We start from the raw sequence: 20,824 nt of genomic DNA on the forward strand, positions 1-20,824 counted from the left end.
GCCAACTTTTGTGTCCTCTCCCCTCTCATCCTCCTTCCTTTTGGTCAGGTCTTCAACCCTGTCCCTCTGCCAGCTCACAGCAACACCCAACAAACCACCTCAACAAATCCAACCCACAAACAACACACAGAACCAACAAATTCCATTCTTTCGCTTCATAACCTTTTGGCTACAGCCAAATACCACCTCATGTCTCACACCTCCTCTGGTACTGTTCTCTTCTTCCTGATGCCTAAGTTCTAGATCCAAACAGGTATTTGCAGTTGTGTGGGCCTCGGTTTCCCTGTCTCCGAGTAAAGGACATCCCAGAATTGTTTCCCATGGAGTGTGATGTAAATTTGTGGGTTTTACTTACTGCATGAGTGCTCAGGCAGTGCCCCAGTGGGCACAGGGCTGTGCTTAAGGAAAGTGCTGTCTGGCATTGTGGAGAAGGAAAGGTGGAAAAATCAAAAGAGCAGCTTGGCTTGAGCCTGCTCGAAGCTGATCGAGCAGTTCTTGATCAGCTCAGAGCAGAGGTGGGTGAGGCACTGTTTGCCCAGTGTGTCCTGGGCAGATGTGCTCCCCCAGAGTCTGCACTTCACTGGGGATCAGTGTGAGATTCTCCTCCATGAGCCTTCCTCCCAGCAGCTGAAGCTCTCCCTCCTCTCTCTCGCCTCTCCAGCTGCCGTCAGCTGCCCCGAAACAGAGCTTGTTTCGGGTGTCCCCACCAGAGATGGTGTTTCAGAACTTCGTCGCTCGGGAGGTCTCTGAAATGGTGCTGTCTGTCACGAATAAGGACAAGGTAAGTGCTGGCAGCTGGAACTTTAACCCGGTGCTGGAAGAGGAGAGTGCTGTCATTGCCCGAGTGCACAGCAAAGCAAGTTATCTGCTGCAGCACATGCAGAAGAAAATGTCTCAGCCCCTTGTTCTGCAAGATGGTGGAAATATTCCTCTGCTGGGAATTGTGCCCTGATTTTGGTCATGCATTGATGGTGTCCATCCCAAAGGAGTTTGCTTCTCTTGAAAGCTCTGGATTGATAGAAATGTTGAGGCCTGTACAGTTCTTCCCTGCTCTCAAGCTTTGCCTTGAGTCTGTACCACCTCCTGTGTCTCCTTGGTTAATCTTGGTTCCTGGTAGGAATCTCTGCCTCTCTCAGCCTGTTTGGTTTCCTTTTGTGCAGCTCACAGTCAAAGCTCAGGGGCTGAGTCTGCTCCACTTTATGCTGGAATCACTTCTCATTAACAGCATTGGCACTGCAGGAAACATGTTCTGAAGCAGCCCTGGAATCAGACTGATGTAGCAGAAGCAGTAGGAGGCCTTTAGGTGCCACTTGAGGCTCCTGCTAAGCTTCATCCAGCTCTGCTCAGCTTCTCCAAAAGCAGCACGGTTCTCTGCTTTCACTTTGGAGAAGCACAGCACATCCAAAGCCATGTGCTCCTGGAGGTTTCCACCTTCACTTGAAGAAATTGTGATTGTTTTGCAGTTTGCCAAGAGAGTTGAGAGGGAAAAATCTGAAAAATGCCAGCAGTTGTGTTCCAGTGTAAAGAGAAAAATGGAGACCATTGGAATTTCAGTCAGGGAAACATTTTCTCAAATGAGCCTTGTGCCAAGAGTAGGCTGGTGGGAAGAGACAGGAGGGAGTCCAAATCATCTGGTTTAGACTTGTTGAGAGCATTTTGGTGCTCAGGGGTTGATGATATCAGTGTGCTAGAAAATGCATGTTTGCTGTCTGTGTATCCCAGAGGGCAGAACCTGGCCTGCTGGCTGATGACTGTATCCCCAGAACGTCCCTACCCAAACCTGATCTGCTAGAAGAGAATTTCTTCTTTCCCCCAGGAGAATGTGCTGGTTTGCTTTCAGGGAGCACATTCCCCCTCTGGAACATGACTGCATAGCTGTGTGCAGGCAGAAGCCAGCAGGTTTTTTGGCCTTGTTGAGGATGCAGGTGACTTGGTTCAGGTGCTCTGTCTCCATCCTGCCAGGCACAGCCTGTCCGTGTTTCGGTCACTTTTGGCAAGCTGCTTGCTCTCATGGTATTATGGTTCTTCCTTGCTGCTTCACTGCCCATTTAAATTCTCTTTGCCATCTCCTTGTTTTAGGGGTTGTCTTGCTGTGTTCCTTCTGTTGCTTTTCAGGTCTGCTTTTATTCCCAGTAAGGCCACAGTGTTTGGTCTCCTCTCTTGCTGGTCTGCCTGCATGACTGTATCCCCAGAACGTCCCTACCCAAACCTGATCTGCTAGAAGGGAATTTCTTCTTTCCCCCAGGAGAATGTGCTGGTTTGCTTTCAGGGAGCACATTCCCCCTCTGGAACATGACTGCATAGCTGTGTGCAGGCAGAAGCCAGCAGGTTTTTTGGCCTTGTTGAGGATGCAGGTGACTTGGTTCAGGTGCTCTGTCTCCATCCTGCTGGTGCTGACCTGCTTGGCCCTTCCTTGCCACCAGGCCCTGCCCTACTGGCTCTGGCCAAAATGCTGGAGCCAGAGAGAAGGGATTCAAGTTGAGCTTTGTGAATGATGTGCCTGTACCTGCACAGCTGAAAGTGCTTTGGAAAAGGGGTCAAGGAGGGATGTCAGCAGGGTAGGGACAGGTCTCCTCTCATCCTGTTTGCTCAAGTGGCAAAATCATCATTTGCTGTCTTTGCTGCAGATTCCTCGGCTGGGGAAGGTGTGCATGGAGAGCTGCCCTTATTTCCAGCTGGCGTGCCCCAGGGGTGTGTACCACATGGTGCCAGCAGGCGCCTCTGTCCCTGTGTGCATCTGCTTCACCCCGAAGAGAACAAGGTGAGACTGGAGGAGCCCAAACACAGAATTGTCTCCAAAGCCATTGTTTTCCCTGCACTCTGGGTGCAGCCCATTCCATGCGGTGAGCTTGGCTCCAGGCCGTGGGCAGGCAGCCTGCAGCCAGTCACAGCTTGGCACGGGCTGCCAGGCACTGCAGCCAGGCCTGACAGGCTCTGCTTCCCCTCCCTGCACATGCCTGAGCATTCCCAAGGGAAGATGCCCAGGGAACAGGATGACGGTGCTTTTTCCCAGCCTCTGTTCTCCAGCCTTGCAGCTGTGCTGTCCCAGAGCACAGCTGACCATGGTACAGCTGCAGGGCCAGGGCAGAGGATGTGCTGTGCCCATGAGCCTGGCCTGGCACAGGCGCACTGGGCTCGGGGTGCCCTTGGGCAGCAGGAGGTTGCTGAGCTGCAGGGCACTGGGACACCTGCCTGCAGGAGCTGGTGTAGGGCAGGTCCAAGCTGCAGGCAGAGCTGTGAGCTCAGAGCCCGTGGCAGTGACACTGCTGTGCCTCTGTCTTCATTCCTGTGCCTGTGCTTGCTCTGTCAGCTGGCACCCTTTCTGTGCCAAAGATGCTTTTCCATGGAGGTTTGAACACCAGTGCTGAGGCCCTGGCAAATCTGATCTCAGTGCTGGCATCTGGAGGCTTGTTCATACGGAAGGGTTTAGGACATGGCATGGAAGGGAGGAAGCCTTGCAGGGAAGCCAAGAGAGGCTCTTTCCAGCAGCATCCTGCTGCCTCTCAGCACTGTTCTTCTCCTGACCTGCTTGGAGAGGCAAAGTTAGAGGGGAGTTCCGAGCCAGCTGATGTTTCTGCACCAGGCCAGAGGTGCAGGATCTCTTTGGGTGCAGCTGTTTTCTCATCTTCCTTTGCTGCTTAGAGTCAGTTTAACACTTTGTCCTATTCTCAGACAGTGGGAATATAGAAACCTAAAGAGGAATGTCCTGTGTTCCCTAGCTCCATGTTCCTTAGAGGGAACTTAGGTATTCTTTAAATCATTAAAAAGGAGAGTAAAAATTATGGTGGCCTAGGGCAGTTCTTTGTATGACCCAATTGACACAAGAGCTTAATGCCACAGAGATAGGTTTTGCAAAGTGCCCCGGTGCCTTTAAAATGTGACATGTCAGTAGAACTTAGTGTTCATTTCAGGGTGGAATAGCTAAATTGATGCCCTTGAAGGGAGTCCATTTTTTTTCATCCTGCCATGGGGATGGCTCTAAATGCCCTGTGCTGAGGCAGTTTCTTTTCCTGCAGGATTATTCCTATGAGCTCATCTGCATGACTGCAAGGGAAAGGATAGTGGTGCCAATTCGGGCCATTGGTGCCCGAGCTGTCCTGGACTTCCCTGAGCAGCTGGACTTCTCCAAGTGTCCAGTCAAGTGCAGCACCCAGAAGACTCTGCTGCTTCGCAACACTGGGCACCTGGAAGCTCGTTTCCAGCTGAGCACCCAGAGGTGAGGCAGCTCATCTGTTCTTGTGCAAAGGATATCACCTTTGGGTGATAGCAGAGTTGGGAAAGAGCAGCAAAAGGAAGCAGAGCGTCAGAGCTGCTGCCCTGCAGCCCTGGCTGGAAGTGAGCAGGATGGATGGCAGCTGCTCTTGCCTTCAGTGTTCTTAGCAGGATGCAGCTTTGAGCTTTCTCTGTCCCAGCTTTCCTGGAGGCTGCTGGAACATGTTGGCAGCTGGCTTGCACCCTCCTGAGCACAAGCAGCTTCTGAAATGCTTTCTCAGCACTGTCAGCCAAACAGAGCCATTCTCTGGGAGGCCACAGGCACGTGGCTTTCCAGGGGTCCCTGCATCAGATGCCCACCATGAGCTGTGCTGCAGGCAGCTGGTGCAGTTCCTGTTCCTAAAGCTGATCTGATTTCCCTTGTCAGCTGAGGGCATCAGTCACCTCTTCTGTTCCATGATGCACCTTTGAAAGCCAGTTTAAAATTTCAAACTGGATGATTTAAATCTCTGCGTAAGGTTGTGCCCCCTTTCATTGAGATTTCTTTTTGAATACTCTGAAGTTCCTGTGTTTCTGCTGTTTTTTCATTTTGGTTTGTGTTAAATGTTTGCCAAAAGATCATGAATTCTTCCTTGGGAGCTGTCATAAAGGTCGAGCTCCTCTAATGCCTCTCAATATACCACATGCCCATAGGTATATGCACAGGTGTATAGGAAATAGGAGACATTTAGGGAATATGTGAAAAGCAGTTGAGCTGATTTAGAAAAGTATAGAATAACTTGTGCTGGCAATCATCTGAGCAGACACACTGCTCAAAGCAAGAGCAGTGTCTGGGGATTGCAAGGTGCCACTGGGAGATCTGGACCTGTCTTTAGATGCCATCCAAGAAAACAAGCATACAAATGGACCTAGATAAAAAGCAGAAGAAAACAACCAGTTCAAACCCTCTCCATACCTTATCTTTCCTGCCTGTTGGGTGCAGTAGTGATTCATGGAAAGGGCAGATCTAAGACCATGAGAAGTGTCTTAAGGAGCAGCTCACAATTGCCAGAGAAAAGGCCAAAATGTAGCCTGCCAGCCCCATCTCTTGGCAGTGGTTTTCCTTTGGTTATTAGAGTGCCAGGGATGTCTCCTTCACAGCTCTTCTATCTGTGGGCTCAGGGAACAGCTTAGTCATGTTGGCTGAAATTCAGAGGAGTTGAGAGATGACTGCTACAGCAGGAACAGAGGAGTGTGGTGGGTACAGCCCGGGGTGGGATGCTGGAGATGCAGGGGCTGATTTGCACTCAGTTTTCCAGTCCTGACAACCGAGTCCTGGACTTGGCTGGATCCTCTTCTGCTGATCATTTGAAAAGAAGAAGATCCCTTCTTTCTCAGGCAACCACTGAAGTCCCCCCCCAGGAGTGTTATTGCCATCCTGCCATCTGAGGGCAGGAGCATGTAACATGGGGCAGCAGTGGGAATGGAATGGAATGGAATGGAATGGAATGGAATGGAATGGAATGGAATGCTGAAGTGTGGCCAGGGATTCCCTGAAGTGGCAGCCTCTCTGTTCTGGTGAAATTTCTGGCAAAAGAAGAAGAAAACAATGCTGTGCCTTGCCCAGAGCAGGCACTGATCTCCTGAGCCCCAGCAGAGAGCTGCAGCAGCCCTGGCATCAGCCCCAGGACAGATGCAGGAGCACGTGCACTGATCTGGCTCTGGGGCTGCTGGAGCCTTGTCTTTCCTCCCCTCCCTCCAAAGTCTCACGTCCAGTACATGAACATTGCTGGCCCAAGGCTTCTCCATCAGCCAGCAGTGATGTTCTCACTGGTGGAAATGGGAGTAGCTCAGCCCATAAGTGCAGCAATAGGTCCTTCATGAGCAGAACCTGAAGCAAGTGCCATGAATAAAGCTGAGCTTGCCAGATGTTCTCTTGATTTTTGTGTGTGATGCATTCATGCCAAAGTCCCCAGAAGACACTTGGAAGTGACAGGTTGAGCAGCAGCAAAGCACCGCACCAAGGCCAGGAACTTTTGTTTCCTCAGTGGGGCTGTAGAAGAGCACAAAGCCCAGCAGCTGCTGGGCAGAAGCACATTTCCCCTGAGCTGTCCCTGAGCATCAAAGCATGGATGAATCTTGTGTTTGTCAGGCAAGAGCTCTTTACCTGGTGACCAATCCTGATTGCTGCTGTTAAATCCAAAGTGCACCAACACCTTTGCATCAACATTTCCAACACATTGCACAGGGTTTCTCTGCTGGGCCAAGCAAACAGTTACCAGCGTGGATGACAACCCACAGTCCCAGACTGCATTGCTGGTAAATACACAGAAACCTCCTGTTCTGCTTCCTTGATTGTTGTAGTTTGGGGGTGGGGGTCACCCCGAGGCTGTGAGTTCGCTGGCAGCAGCAGGCAGGCAAGGAGACTCCACATGCCTTCTGAGGGTGCTGATTAGATGAGGGTTTATTGGGGGTCCCACCCCCGGGAGCAGCATGATGGTTACTGATGGAGAAGGGGGGAAGGGGGAGGGAGGGAGGGGGAGAAAGGGAAAGGGAAAGGGCCTAGAGGAGGGACAAGAGGGGAGAAAAAGGGGCTAAGAGAGGAGAAAGGCTACGAGAGCGGCTGGTCTCGCTGGCACAGTTTAAGAGGTGGATTGAAAGTGGGTGCGGAATCAGACTTGGGCCAATGGGATGACAGATACACAATGGTTCAGGGCAGGACCGCAGGCTTAGAATATACCACACATTTTGGAAGGGTGAGACAGAACATACCATTTAAATAAAATGCAATACTACAGGGAGAGGCTGAACAGGGCAGTTCCAGGGAGAGGAAAACCATGGACCCTTGGTTATGCAAGTCTCCAGAGTTTCAGCATGGTCTCCATGGTTCCATGAGGCCCCACCATGTCACAATGGCCCCTTGGTTCCATAGGACCCCACAGTGTCACCATGCCACTGTAACAATGGCAATATACTGTCCAAAGACATACAGTGGGAACTGGTTTATCTAAGGTAAAGTTGTGCCAGCATTGATCAGATGCACAAACAGATTGACCAATTATTTTCCTTTTATTATATTCTATAAAATCCCTTACAGTGATTTGAGTTATACGAGTTTTCCATGTGTGGATGTATTGATTCCTCTACACCCTATCTGTATTTCTTCCCCAATTATTCAATTAGAATACTAGTCTCATTTTTCTTCTTCCCATCATGTTTCAAGGATGTTTCATTTCTGTGCATAACCACAGTGGCCAAATTAAAATCTGAGAGATTTTCCCCAGCCATACTGGAATAGCTGATGTGAGTGTGAGGACTATGGCCAGGGTAAGGTAAAGATTCTAGCCAGAATTATGACACTGATCAGAATCACAAGGGTCAGCATTAGAACTTGAAGATCGTTGGTCCTATTGGCTCTGATGTCCATGCTCCTTTGGATGCCTTCTATACTCCTGAATAGTGGATCCAGGCAGGCTGTTCTTTGATCTTGATTGGCATGAAGGTTGTCAGAAGCACCTGGTGTGATCCATTCCACTTCTCTTCTAGACATTGACCTGAAAAAGCCTTAAAAAATACCCAGTCTCCAGGTCTAAAGCAATTAATTGCTTGATCCAAACTTCTAGCACTGGTTTCAAAAACCCTCCTATTAATTTTGTTCATTTGTTTTTCCAGAGTTACTATATACCACCTGAAGTATTCTCCTATTTGGCTGGTGTCTTCTCCCCTATATTGAGTCTGATAAGGCCTCTTATATAACATTTCAAATGGGCTTAGGTCTTCCTTAAACTGTGGTTTGACACTAATTCTGAGTAGGGCAAGTGGAAGTGCCTGATTTCAATGCAAATTTGTTTCTTGGCAGATCTTTGCTAATTGCTGTTTGATTAAATGATTCATTTTCCCTACTTGTCTACTGCCTGTGGATGATAAAGTATGTAGTTGCCAGTCTATCCTAGGGCCTTACTGACCTGTTGGACTACGAGGCTGTGAGTTCGCTGGCAGCAGCAGGCAGGCAAGGAGACTCCACATGCCTTCTGAGGGTGCTGATTAGATGAGGGTTTATTGGGGGTCCCACCCCCGGGAGCAGCATGATGGTTACTGATGGAGAAGGGGGGAAGGGGGAGGGAGGGAGGGGGAGAAAGGGAAAGGGAAAGGGCCTAGAGGAGGGACAAGAGGGGAGAAAAAGGGGCTAAGAGAGGAGAAAGGCTACGAGAGCGGCTGGTCTCGCTGGCACAGTTTAAGAGGTGGATTGAAAGTGGGTGCGGAATCAGACTTGGGCCAATGGGATGACAGATACACAATGGTTCAGGGCAGGACCGCAGGCTTAGAATATACCACACATTTTGGAAGGGTGAGACAGAACATACCATTTAAATAAAATGCAATACTACAGGGAGAGGCTGAACAGGGCAGTTCCAGGGAGAGGAAAACCATGGACCCTTGGTTATGCAAGTCTCCAGAGTTTCAGCATGGTCTCCATGGTTCCATGAGGCCCCACCATGTCACAATGGCCCCTTGGTTCCATAGGACCCCACAGTGTCACCATGCCACTGTAACAATGGCAATATACTGTCCAAAGACATACAGTGGGAACTGGTTTATCTAAGGTAAAGTTGTGCCAGCATTGATCAGATGCACAAACAGATTGACCAATTATTTTCCTTTTATTATATTCTATAAAATCCCTTACAGTGATTTGAGTTATACGAGTTTTCCATGTGTGGATGTATTGATTCCTCTACACCCTATCTGTATTTCTTCCCCAATTATTCAATTAGAATACTAGTCTCATTTTTCTTCTTCCCATCATGTTTCAAGGATGTTTCATTTCTGTGCATAACCACAGTGGCCAAATTAAAATCTGAGAGATTTTCCCCAGCCATACTGGAATAGCTGATGTGAGTGTGAGGACTATGGCCAGGGTAAGGTAAAGATTCTAGCCAGAATTATGACACTGATCAGAATCACAAGGGTCAGCATTAGAACTTGAAGATCGTTGGTCCTATTGGCTCTGATGTCCATGCTCCTTTGGATGCCTTCTATACTCCTGAATAGTGGATCCAGGCAGGCTGTTCTTTGATCTTGATTGGCATGAAGGTTGTCAGAAGCACCTGGTGTGATCCATTCCACTTCTCCTCCAGACACTGACCTGAAAAAGCCTTAACAAATACCCAGTCTCCAGGTTTAAACCAATTAATTGCTTGATCCAAACCTTTAGCCCTGGTTTCAAAAACCCTCTTATTAATTTTGTTCAATTGTTTTCCCAGAGTTTTATGTACCATCTCAAGTATCCTTCTCCTATTTGACTGATGTCTTCTCCCCTATACTGAGTTTGGTAAGACCTCTCATATAATATTTCAAATGGGCTTAGGCCTTCCTTACACCATGGTTTGACACTAATTCTGAATAGAGCAACTGGAAGTCCTGTTTCCAATGCAAATTTGTTTCTTGACAGATCTTTGCTAATTGCTGTTTGATTAAATGGTTCATTTTCTCTACTTGTCCACTGCCCTGTGGATGATAAGTTATGTAATTGCCAGTCTATCCCCAGGGCCTTACTGACTTGAACTATTTGTGCACAGAAATGTGCACCACTGTCACAAGATACAGTAGCTGGTACCCCAAATTGAGGTATAATTTTATTAAAAGTACTTCAGTATCTTCTAGAAATAGATTTATTTGTTCTGCATGGGAAAGCTTCCTGCCAACCAGTGAAGGTGTCTATCAGTACCAATGGGTACCTGTACCCCCCTTTTCCTGGGAGTTCAGAAAAGTCACTTTGCCACTGCTGCCCTGGTATATTTCCTTTTTCCAGTTGTACCAATTTTATGCTGTTTGTAGTGTTTGTATTATTTTTCTGGCAAATTGCACACTGCTGAGTGATCAGTTTGGTAATGGTATACAGATTATGGCCTGTTACACATTTAGTCAAATCTGCTTACAGTGCATTTGCTCCCCAATGAGTTTTATTATGTTCCTCTAGGACTACCTTCCACAATATGTTTCAAGGTATAAGAACCAGATTGTTAGGTGTAATGAGCACAGTTCCAATCTTGTTTGCTTCTAAGTCCTTCACCAGCTTTGTATCCTCTTCATACCACCTGAGAGCTGGTATTCTCTTTCTGTACCCATGGCTTTACCACCTGGTATCAAAGCCAGAGCCTCAGTCTGAGCCCCTTCTGCTGCCCATTTAGCCTCATGGTCTGCCAATCTGTTTCCTAATTCCTGTTCAGTCTTACCCTTTGGTGGCCTCTACAGTGCATGACTGCCACCTGTTCCTCTAAATTTACAGCTTCCAACAGACATAAAATTTCTTCAGCATGTTTTATTTATTTACCTCGAGCTTCACGCAATCTTCTGTTCCAGACAGCACCCTGAGCAGGCCCTATACCAAATGCACATCTGGAGTCAGTCCATATATTAGTCCTCTCCCCTCTTGCCAGTTCCAGGACTCGTAAGTGAATTATCTCTTCTCGCTGCATGGCTATCACTGCAGGTAAAGGTTTTGCCTTGATTACCCTGGGGGCAGTGGTCACTGCATATCCTGCCTTAGGAGTCCCTGACTTTATGATGCTGCTGCTGTGTGTGGACCAGGAGTCCTCAGCATCGTCCAGAGGTTCCTCCTTCAGGTCAGGTCTGCTGGAGTAAACTGTCTCCATGATTTCCAAGCAGTCATGGGCTACAGGTGCCAAAGTAGCTCCACTGAGAAAAGATGCTGTGTTACAGTATTAGGGGTTACAATATTAACAGCATTTTGTTCTACCAGTACAGCTTGATACGTCAGGAATAGAGGAGGGGAAAGCCAGTGACTCCCCTTCTGCTCTAACACCGCAGAGACCGTGTCAAAGTCATTTTCCTGCCCATAGTGAATTTGCAGGCCTCTTGAATGTTAAGAAGAATGGCTGCGATGGCTCACAAGCCCCAGGCCAAGCCTTGATTACCTCATCCAATGGCTTAGAGAAGTCAGTAACAGCTCTCTTGTAAGGTCCCAGTTGTTTGGCTTATGGTAGGGCTGTTCTTGAAATCTAGGGGTAACACTGTCCAGGTAACAGGGTCTTTCACTCCGTATCTGGATTTTCCCATTCAGAAGCAAATAGCTTCTGACTATCCTGGCTAAAGCCAAATGGGAAAAGGCATCTTTTAAATATAGTACCATAAACCTGATTACTTTTAAACTTGGTTAACAGGGTGTAGGGGTTTGCTACTGGGTAAAAATCCACCACAATTTTGTTTATTGCTTTTAAATCGCGCACTAATCTACAGCTCTTACCATAAGGTTTTTTAACTGGAAGAATGGAAGTATTATATTCTGATTCACATTCCATGAGTAATCCAGATTTCAAAGAAGTATTAATTATTTCTTTTCTCTCTTTTTGATCCTCTGCTTTCAGTGGATATTGTTTAATTCTAACAGGGTTGGCTCTTGGTTTCAATCTTATTTCTATTGGAGTTGCATTTTAGCTCGAACTGGTGTCCCTGCTGTCCTGGATATACTTGATCCAGGACTCCTTGAGGCACTTTACTTCTCACTTCAGGTTGCATCAATGTTAAGCTTAGTATTTCTGATTAATTAATCTTCATTTATTTTAGATTTTATTTTTTCCTGGCCTAAAAGTTATTCCAATTCCTAATAGTTCTAACAAGTCTCATTCCAATAATGATTTTGGGGATTCCAGCATGTATAAAAATTTATGTATCCCAGTTTGTTTACTTATTGGATACTTAATTGGCTCCAAAAAGTACACTTTCTTTTGTAGGCCAGTGGCTCCTATTACTTTTACAAAATCTTTATCCACTTGTATTAGTTCTTGATTTAACACTGAATGTGAAGCACCTGTTTTGACCAGAAATTCAGTTTCTTTCTTCTTGATTCCCTAGCCTAATTGCAACCATTGGGTCTGCTAGGGCAGATTTTCCCAGTCCCCATCATTCGACTTCTGCCATCATTGCAGGCTGAGAATTAACCCCTTGTCTGTGTCATAAGGGTATCTTGATGCCCCAAGAATCTGAATTTGGAATCCATAACCTAGGACAATTATTTTTCCTATGTCCTATTTCTTTACAATAAGCACACTGATTCTTCTGTACTTGGGCTGGGTGTATCTCTGGGTCCCTCAGCCCCTCCCAATGGGAGTTCTCAATAATTCTTGATCTTGATTTCTCCTTTACTGCCAGCAATACAGCTTTCACCTCTCCTGCTTGTGCATTTCCCATTTCTTCTTCTACTACTTCCAGTCCTGTTTCAATGTGGAAAGCAACTGCTCTGTACTTTGATTTCCAATCAATGTGTTTGGCTGAGGCATCAGTGAGCTACACAGCTTTGACTTCAGTCTGAAGTGAATGCAGGAGCACCCCGTACAGAACTAGCCTTATATGGGTGCTGTAGAGCTAACATGACTGGAGTCACAGCTATCTGTAACTTTGTAGGTTTTCTTGTCCTTCAGTGACATCCATTTGATCTGTGACCAACTGAGATATATGTATCATTAATGTGTACAAGGGTCTTGCTATTATAGAAAATCCAGGAACACGATTTCTCTAGTATCCCAGAGTACCCAATATTTTATATCCAAAACTGCCCCTAGTTTATGTGCAGATGCCTGCACATAAAGCGTAGCAGTGAGATTTGCAATATTTGGGACAGCTGCGATGAAATGTCCCATGTTAGCATTAAGCATTTGATAATCAATTGTTAAATGCAACCTCTTGCCTGCTTTTTTCACTAGCCAAACAAGAGAATTGTAAGCAGAATGCATCCTACCTACACTTTAAATGTTTAATTACATTGCAACGCGTTTCAGCTGAGTAACAGATAATGTTTTTTTCTATTAAAGCCAGTTAAACAATTTTTGTTTTTATCTAAAATTAAAAGTTTTGTGTTTTGGCTTCTGTGGGAGTAATCAAAGAGATTTTAAGCTCCAGCTGTTAATTACAAATTTTGAAGGTTGCCTCTTTGCTACTACAGCCAACTCTGCTGGGGTGCCATCTCTGAAAAAAGTAATTACTCAACATATGTTCAGATGTTTCCTGAGCAGTTATTAGTTCCTGGTTAGACATAATCTATAGCTCCTGGTTTTCTAACCATTGTTCCCTTTATTTTTGTTATGCCATAGGGCAATGTCCTAGTTTTGCAGCACAGAAGTGATGATTTAAGAGAAGCTGGTATCAGTTTCCTCCATGTCTGACAAAAAGAACCCATCAGCAATAGCTTTGACAGTCTGTAAAATCACTAAAAGCTGTACATGCGTCTATGAAAAAACACGTAAAAGGCGGAAAATCCCGGGAAGTCTCTCTTTCTTTTCCGGTCGGCACAGAGGTGGCAAGGGCCAGGCCGGGCAGCCTCTGCTGCAGGGCCAGGCCCGTCCTGGGGCGCCACCGGGCAGGGAGAGGGGAGTGCCGCGGGGCAGAGGCCGGGCTGGGCCCCGGCTGCCATTTCTAACATCCTGCTGCTTGTTAAACCCTGCCCCGCTGCCAGCCCGGGCCGAGCTGGGTGCGCCGGGCCCCAGGAGCAGCCCCGGGCCGGGGCTGGCTCGGGCAAGATTCTGCCGCCGTTGAGATTGACCCAAACCCACAGGCAGGGGCAGGAGAAGCCATCGGCCCCGCTGTGCTGCTGCTGAGCTCCGGCCTGGCTGCTGAGCCAAGGGCCGGTCCCCAGCCCAGCCCAGCCCAGCCGCAGCTCCGACCCACGAGCACCGAGCTCCTCGGCAAGGCTCAGGTGACCATTTGTAGGCCCCGGGCGAGATAGTAACTCTTTCAGTGCTTCAATTCTCCCTCGAGTGAGAGAAAAGAGCAAAATGCAGGCTGTGTAGAGGAGCAACACAAAGACATCAAGGCCAGTGAAGAAAGAGTCAAGCCCCAGATAGCAGGGCTGAGGACATGCCTTGATCTTGGAGCTGAAATCCTCTTGTAAAGCTATGGAGCCTAATGCAATTGATACATTCAGACTTTTCCCCCTGTAACACATTAGAAAGTATAGGGAGATAACTTGTTTGGCAAAAGCCTCCATGCTAAAGCAAGCAAATGTTGAAGTAGTTGTGATCCCATGAGAATTTGAACAGAGAGAGAGAAGAGTGATGAAGACCCTGTGCCCCCAGGGAGAGAAGCAGATCTCTGTTCCCAGAGATAAAGATCATTTTAAAGATAGAGAACCTTTGCTTTTGAAGAGCTCATCTTTAAAACAGTACCCCATAAGCTGACACGGCCCATAAACGGAGCTGTGGGAAAGCTCATGGAAAATGGGAGGGACTTGACAATTGCAGATTTCCCTGGGCAGCTGCTATTCGTAGAAATTGAGAGCCACAAGAGGGCTGTTTTTCTTGTGGAGAAGTCTCCATAAGATTAACAAGAGGGACTTCTCTGCCTAAGTGAACTGAAAGAAGACTGTTCTAGAGGTGGTAAACTGACTGAAAATTTTAAGTTTTGTCTCTTTGCATTGCCAGTAGGAAAGGAAAAGTTGTAGAGAGAGAAGTGTTCTGAAAGCTTTGTTCTGATTCTTAGTACTCTTAGTTACTGTTAATAAACTTTTCTTTATATCCTTTTAAAGTTTTGAGCCTGCTTTGCCTGGCTCCTAATCCTCTCTCACAGCAGAAAATGAGTAAGTGTATTCTAGTGAGTGCACTGGTGATTAGTGAGCACTGAACCCATCACACTAATTGGTGCATTGACCGGGAAATCTTAAATTAGCGAACCAAAACCACTACAGGCAAAAAGGTCTTAAAAACATTTTGTTAGCTAATTACAGATCTACCCACATATTATGAGAAATCAGCAAGTCTCTATCAGTCCTGTGTGCTGGTTTGGACTGGGTTAATTTTCTTCCCAGGGCCTGGTGTGGGGCTGTCTTTGGGAATTGTGCTGAACACAGGGATGATAATGGAGATGTTTTTGTTATTGCTGAGCAGTGGCCACACAGGGCCAAGGCCTTTTCTGCTTCTCATATGACCATGCGAGGGAGATGAGGGGCTGGGAGGGGACACAGCAAGGACATAGACATAAGACAACATACATAATACAACATGCTCAGTATGGAAAGTGGGGAACATTTAGAGTGATGGTGTTTGTCTTCCCAAGTTCCATGGGATGGGGCCCTGCTCTCCTGGAGGTGCTGAGCTCCTGCCAGCCCATGGGAATAGGTGTTTTGTTTTGCTTTGCTTGAGTGCCTGACTTTTGCTTTCCCTACTAAACTGTCTTTACCCCAACCCATGAGTGTTCTCCTTGTTTACCTTTCCAATTTGCACCCTGATCCTGCTGGTGGGGAAGTCAGTGAGTGGCCCCAAGTATGGGGCTTGGCTGCTGGATGGGGTTAAACCATAACAGCTGTAAGGACCTTAGCAAAGTCTGAAGAAGGTGATTTTCAATCTTTAAGCAGTTACTCCTCAGTAACAGCAGAGCATCAGTCTAGGATAATGCTTCCACACAGAGTGAAAGAATGATACACTTCCACAAGGATAAGGGAAGGTTTCTTGTCTCAGATTTCCACACTCATCAGGAAAGGGTTCATCCCTGGCAAGAGTCGAGCAAGGTGCAATGGCATCAGCTGAGGTCCTCTAGCTCAGTTCAGACTGAAAGAAGAACCAGCTGCTGGGCTCACCTGGAGCAACGAGCTCCAGACACTTTTCCTGAGGCCCAAGAGGGCAAAGCAGGAGTGGGAGCTGGGGCTGCAATGGCAGTGGCTGGCTGGCTGCCCAGAGCTGTGAGGGCTCCTGACAAGCACAGGCAGGGCCTTGGGCAGCACATGACAGTGAAAAACATCATCAAATCACCCTTTCCTGAGCATGTTCTTCTCCAAGCAGCTCTCTGAGGGGGCGGGGGGGGAATGTGCTTTCCAGAGCTGCACTCAAGACTCACGTCCATCATCTTCCCTATGCTTCCTCATAGCATAGGGAACAGCTGTAGAGTTGTATTTCTAAAATCTCTCTGGGAAAAAGGGAAAAGCAGACAATAGATGGATTTTCCGAGGCTTGTTAGATCCCCGTGTTCTCAGACACAGCCCAAGCCTCTGCCCAAAATGATGATGTTCTCCTGGAGTGAAACGCTGCTTCTCAGAGTGGGGAAACACCCAGGAGTCCTGGACCATCCTCCAAAGGGAACAAAGCCTGAGGCACTGGGATGCTTGGTTGTTCACCAGCAAGAACTCCAACCAGACCTGAAATCCAGGCGGGCATTCTTGAGGAGAAAGATGCCATACTGGTGGCAGGGGAGAAGGGACAGGGAACACAGGAGATGAATTTCCCTCCAGGAGACCTCTCTGGCTTGCCACACGATGGGAGGGGCTGTAGCTGCAGGGCTCTTCACTGGTCCCATCTGCTGTAGGGATGCACCTTCCCCACCACAGCCCAGATGCTCCTTGACTATTTCCTGGTGCCAACTGAAACTTCCCCATTGCAATATTTTCAGAGTGCCTTAAAATCTGCTCATTGTCCACAGTAATTTCCAGGTTTTGACTCTTCTCAGGACGTGTCCCCTAATACACACTGGAGGGGGATCCAAACAGAGTTCACCAACTATCTGCTCTGAGACCACCCTCACACTCCGCTCCTCCCCACTCTGTTCTCTTAACTAGTTCTGCTCTCATGTCTCCAAAAGGAAACAGTAGATCAGGGTGTATGATGATTTTGTTTCCCAGACATAGAGCTCCTGGCTCAACCTTCTCTGAGGTCCGAGGAGGACTAAAAGCTGCTGAGAGATGAGCTCAGCCTCTCCTTTCATTTTCAGATGGGAAAGAGAGACTATGGACTAAAAAGGAGATGGGATTTCACAGAGAAGGAGCTCCCAGGGAACAAGGGCCACTTTTGTGCACCACTTAACCATGAGGACACTTGGCAGGCTCCACTGTCCTTCCTGAGAGGAAGGACCAGCATCACTGGGACAGTGATCTTGCTTGCCCTGAAGGGACACCTTGTCTCAGTAATGACACTGGGCCTTTGGGCCTTTGCACTTCAAAAAGACCAAGAAGTGTTGATGTCCTTTCCCTGCCAAAGAGGACCCAACCTCAAAGCACAGTGGAATATGAGTGATCCAGGTCCTGAGCTGCTTTGTGCAGGAAAGGGACACTGTTCATGGCAAGCTGGGGTTGACAGAACAGAAGCCACACCAGGACAAACTGAGCACCCCTGAGCCAGTGGATGGGAACAAGGCCTTGCCCAAGGCCTGAGCCCAAGACTCCCTTAAACTCTTCCTCTGAGGCTCTCACAATCCTGTGGTCCTTCTCGCCCTGAAGTGTCCACCTCCCAAGGTTCAAGGGCACATGGGCTCTGGAAAGAATCACAGGATCATAGAATATCCTGAGCTGCAAGGGACACACAGGGATCATTGATTCCAGCTCCTGGCTCACCCAGGACACCCCAATAATCCCATCCTGTGCCTGGGAGCGTTGTCCAAACGCTCCTGGAGCTCTGGCAGCCTTTGGGCCATGACCAAGGAGAGCCTGTTCAGTCCCTCAGCAACCTCTGGGGAAAGAACCTTTTCCTGATATTCAGAGTAACCCTGCCCTGGCACAGCTTCAGCTGTTCCCTCAGGCGTGGTCATGAGAGAGGAGAGAGGATTAAAAAGCTCCTCCTACCCTCACAAATCACCAAATGGGTAAGATTGGAAATCCTTTGTTTCTGTTTCTGTCCATTGCCTCTCATCCCATTCCTCAGCACCACCAAGAGCAGCCCAGCTCCATCCTCCTGACAGCCACCCTTCAAACACTTGTGTCCATTGATGGGATCCCCTCTTAGCCTTTTCTTCTCCAGACCAAACAGGCCCGGCTCCCTCGGCCTCTCCTCGCCAGAGAGATGCTCCAGGCCTCTGATCATCTTTGTAGTTCCTCAGCTGGGCTGTCCCAAGAGCTCCAGGTTTCTCCTGTACTGAGGCACCCAGCATGGGACACAGCTCCAGATGTGCTCCTCTTGGGCTGCCCCTCCCTCAGAGCTTGGCAAAGCTCTTCCTAAGGCAGCCCAGGCAGCCATTGGCCTTCTTGGCCACAAAGACACATTGCTGACTCTTGGACAACTCTTTGTCTACCAGAACCCCCAGGTCCTTCTCTGCAGAGCTACTTTCCAGCTACTTTCCAGAGCTGTAGCAGGCACAGGGCCTGCAAGGCCTCCTTGGAGGTCAGAAGCCTGAGCTAGGAAATGCCAAGTCACGATGACTCGGCCCTTAGAAGCCCCTCTCTTCCGCCTTTCGGACCCTGCTTATCTCTCTGTAAGCCTATAGGTCACTTTCCCCTGACCCTTTCTATTGGACAGTTGTCAAAACCTCTGTAGGTTATAAAAACCCCTAATTCTGCCTGGTTCGGCAGAAGAGCTGTAACTGAGAACCTTCGTGGGACACCCTAATAAAGAATCCTGTGGAACCTTATACAGCGCTTCTCCTCTCTCTCCCTGCGTCTGCTGCCACGGCCACAAGCAAGCCAAAAGAGCTGATAATCACACAGAGCTGATAATCACTAAGAGCTGAAATCACTTGAGCTTGCTTGGCTGCCTGCAGCTAGGAATGGCTTGGGAGATCAGACCAAGTCTGAGCCTCCGCTGAGACTATCCTGGCCTCGGCAGTCCACCGGGCGCAGCCCGGCTGGAACCTACCGGGATACAGAGCTACTTTCCTCAGCTACTTTCCAGCTACTCAGGTCAGCCCTGAGCCTGGACAGGTGACTGGGCTTATTCCTTACCAGGTTCTTTGAACTGCTTTGGATGGATGGACTGCAGGAGAGCTGTGGGTATTCCTCAGAGTTTGGCAAAGGCCTGGGGGGGCAGGATGGAGAAGGGGGATCACCTCTCTGCATCTCCCCAGACAGCATCTGTGGGCTGTGGGAGACAACACTCTGTCATGAGAAAGGTGAGTGGGCAGGTGGATTTGGACACTTTTACCACATGTCAGGTCATGTCAGGCCATACCTACACAGACTCCTCAAAGACAAGAGAGCCAAGAGAGGCTTTGAGCACCAGCAGAGAACACTTCAGCACAGAGGAGGTTCAGTGCCATAGATCACAGCAGCTGAGAGGCTCAGAAAAGCTGACATTAGGGATAGGATGGATTGTGGTGGTGCATCTCATGACAACAGTCAGCTTCTTTGGGCCTCTACCCACACAAGGACTGTACCTCCCCATCCCCTCAGAGGAGCCGAGCAGGAGGAGCTCACAGGGTGGTTGGCCTGTAGAGCAGCTTCTGCCTTCAGAGAGATTAAAGTTTTCTTAATAATAGCCCTACCTACCTTGGTTGTTCTCCAGGTATGCTCTGAAAAGCAGGAACTGATGATATGGGAACGCTTGTCTCAACTGTAACGCTTGTTCCAGAGTTTGAAATCTTTGGGAAAGCTCCTGGAGTAATGTCTCCATTCTGCATTGCAGGGCCCTTGAACTTTCCTCATCCTTCTTTTCTGTGAAGAAAGAGCAATTCCACTGTGTCACTGGTGTTTCCTCCTTGAGCAGGAGACCAGCCGTCCAACACAAGCATGCCTAAATGCTCTGATACAAAACCCCTGACAGAGGGTCTCTGCTCAGGGCTCTCCTGTGGGTGGATTTTTCCTTCCTCATTCCCCCTTAGAAATCCTCACCTCACAGGAATTCCATTTGGCCATGAAGGCACAATCTGGAAATGGTTTTGCCTCTACCCTCACACTTTTAGCAGGGAGGGCCCATGAAATCCAGAGCAAATTTTCATCCATTTTCAACATTTCGTTCGTGCTTTCTATAGCCCAATACATAAACAGCTCCAGCTTTGAAAAGTGGGCCACACGCTTAATTCCTAGCCCACAATGCCTTGAGCCAGCAGGAATTGCAGGGGTTTCCCTGGACTCTCCTGGGCTCCTCCTTGCTCTGCCTTTGCTGGCTGCAGCTGGAGCAAGAACAGGACTCAGATCAGACCAATCTCAGCTGTCCCTGCCCTGGGGGCCAGAGGCTGTTCCCAACACACTTTGTGTCCAGCCTGAGCCAGGCCCAGGGGCACAGTCTGGGGCCAGCCAGGCCCACACTGCAGGCTGTGCCCCAGCTGACCCTTCCCCTTCCCAGCACCAGCTCCTGCAGGCAGAGCTGCTCTCCACAGGCCCTGCGCTCACAGACACATCCAGGCTCTGCTCAGGGAAGCTCCTCTCCCTGCTGATCATCAACAGGGAAACAAGGCTGAGCTCACATGTGCCCCAGCTTGGGACCAGGAGGGGGGCAGCAGGAGGAGGGCAGTGGCAAAGGGAGAGAGACAGGGCCAGGACTTCAAGGGGGGAGCCTCAGCAAGTACCAGGCAGTGAGAGAACTCCCAGCACACACCCCATGCAAAGGTGAGGGACAGAACAGGGACTCTGACCACCTGCAGAGAGCACTTCAGCATGGAGCTGTTCCAGTGCCATGGACCACAGAAGCTGTTCCCCATGGAAGGACTGTCCCTCCCCATCCCCTCTGAGGAGCTGAGCAGGAGGAGCTCACAGGGTGTTGGCCTGTAGAGCAGCTGCTGCCTTCAGATGGGTGAAGGTCTGCTTGGCAATGGCCCTGCTCACCTTTGTTCTTCTCCAGGTTACCTCTGCGCTGCTGAAGTTCACACATAGTGGTCTGTGGCCATTCCAGTGCATCTTCTACCAGAGTTTGAATTTTTTGGGAGAGTTGCTGGAGGTTCCTGTTCAACATTGATTCCAGGGCCCATACAAATTCCATCTCTTTGTTTC

The 20,824-nt window shown here is 48.6% G+C and overlaps 1 protein-coding gene across 2 annotated transcripts; it reads right to left on the reverse strand.

Annotated features, from left to right (window-relative positions):
- Positions 1-8,839: 8,839 nt before the first annotated feature.
- Positions 8,840-20,823, reverse strand: LOC121361552. Of its 2 annotated transcripts, XM_041482346.1 has the most exons (4): positions 20,660-20,823; positions 19,385-19,549; positions 10,526-10,903; positions 8,840-9,347 (listed from the first exon to the last, which is right to left on the reverse strand). In XM_041482346.1, the coding sequence occupies exons 1-4, from the start codon at positions 20,811-20,813 to the stop codon at positions 9,100-9,102; spliced, it is 945 nt and encodes a 314-aa protein (XP_041338280.1). In that variant the 5' UTR covers positions 20,814-20,823; the 3' UTR covers positions 8,840-9,099. The 2 variants fall into 2 exon arrangements, 1 of the variants encoding a protein (XP_041338280.1); XR_005956354.1 differs by lacking the exon at positions 10,526-10,903.
- Position 20,824: the final 1 nt, after the last annotated feature.

The sequence above is a fragment of the Pyrgilauda ruficollis genome, unplaced genomic scaffold (genome assembly GCF_017590135.1).
Source record: "Pyrgilauda ruficollis isolate IOZ18807 unplaced genomic scaffold, ASM1759013v1 scaffold584, whole genome shotgun sequence".
Taxonomy (NCBI): Eukaryota; Metazoa; Chordata; class Aves; order Passeriformes; family Passeridae; genus Pyrgilauda; species Pyrgilauda ruficollis.

Bases quoted from the DNA above. Each gene is read 5' to 3' on its own strand.
- LOC121361552 (XM_041482346.1), bottom strand. From the start codon at position 20,813: ATGGAATTTGTATGGGCCCTGGAATCAATGTTGAACAGGAACCTCCAG. The intron at 10,904-19,384 runs GTAGGTAGGGCT...ACTGTAACACAG, and splicing joins ATACCTGGAGAACAACCAAG to CATCTTTTCTCAGTGGAGCT. The intron at 9,348-10,525 runs GTAAATAAATAA...GTATTTGTTAAG, and splicing joins AAGATTGCGTGAAGCTCGAG to GCTTTTTCAGGTCAGTGTCT.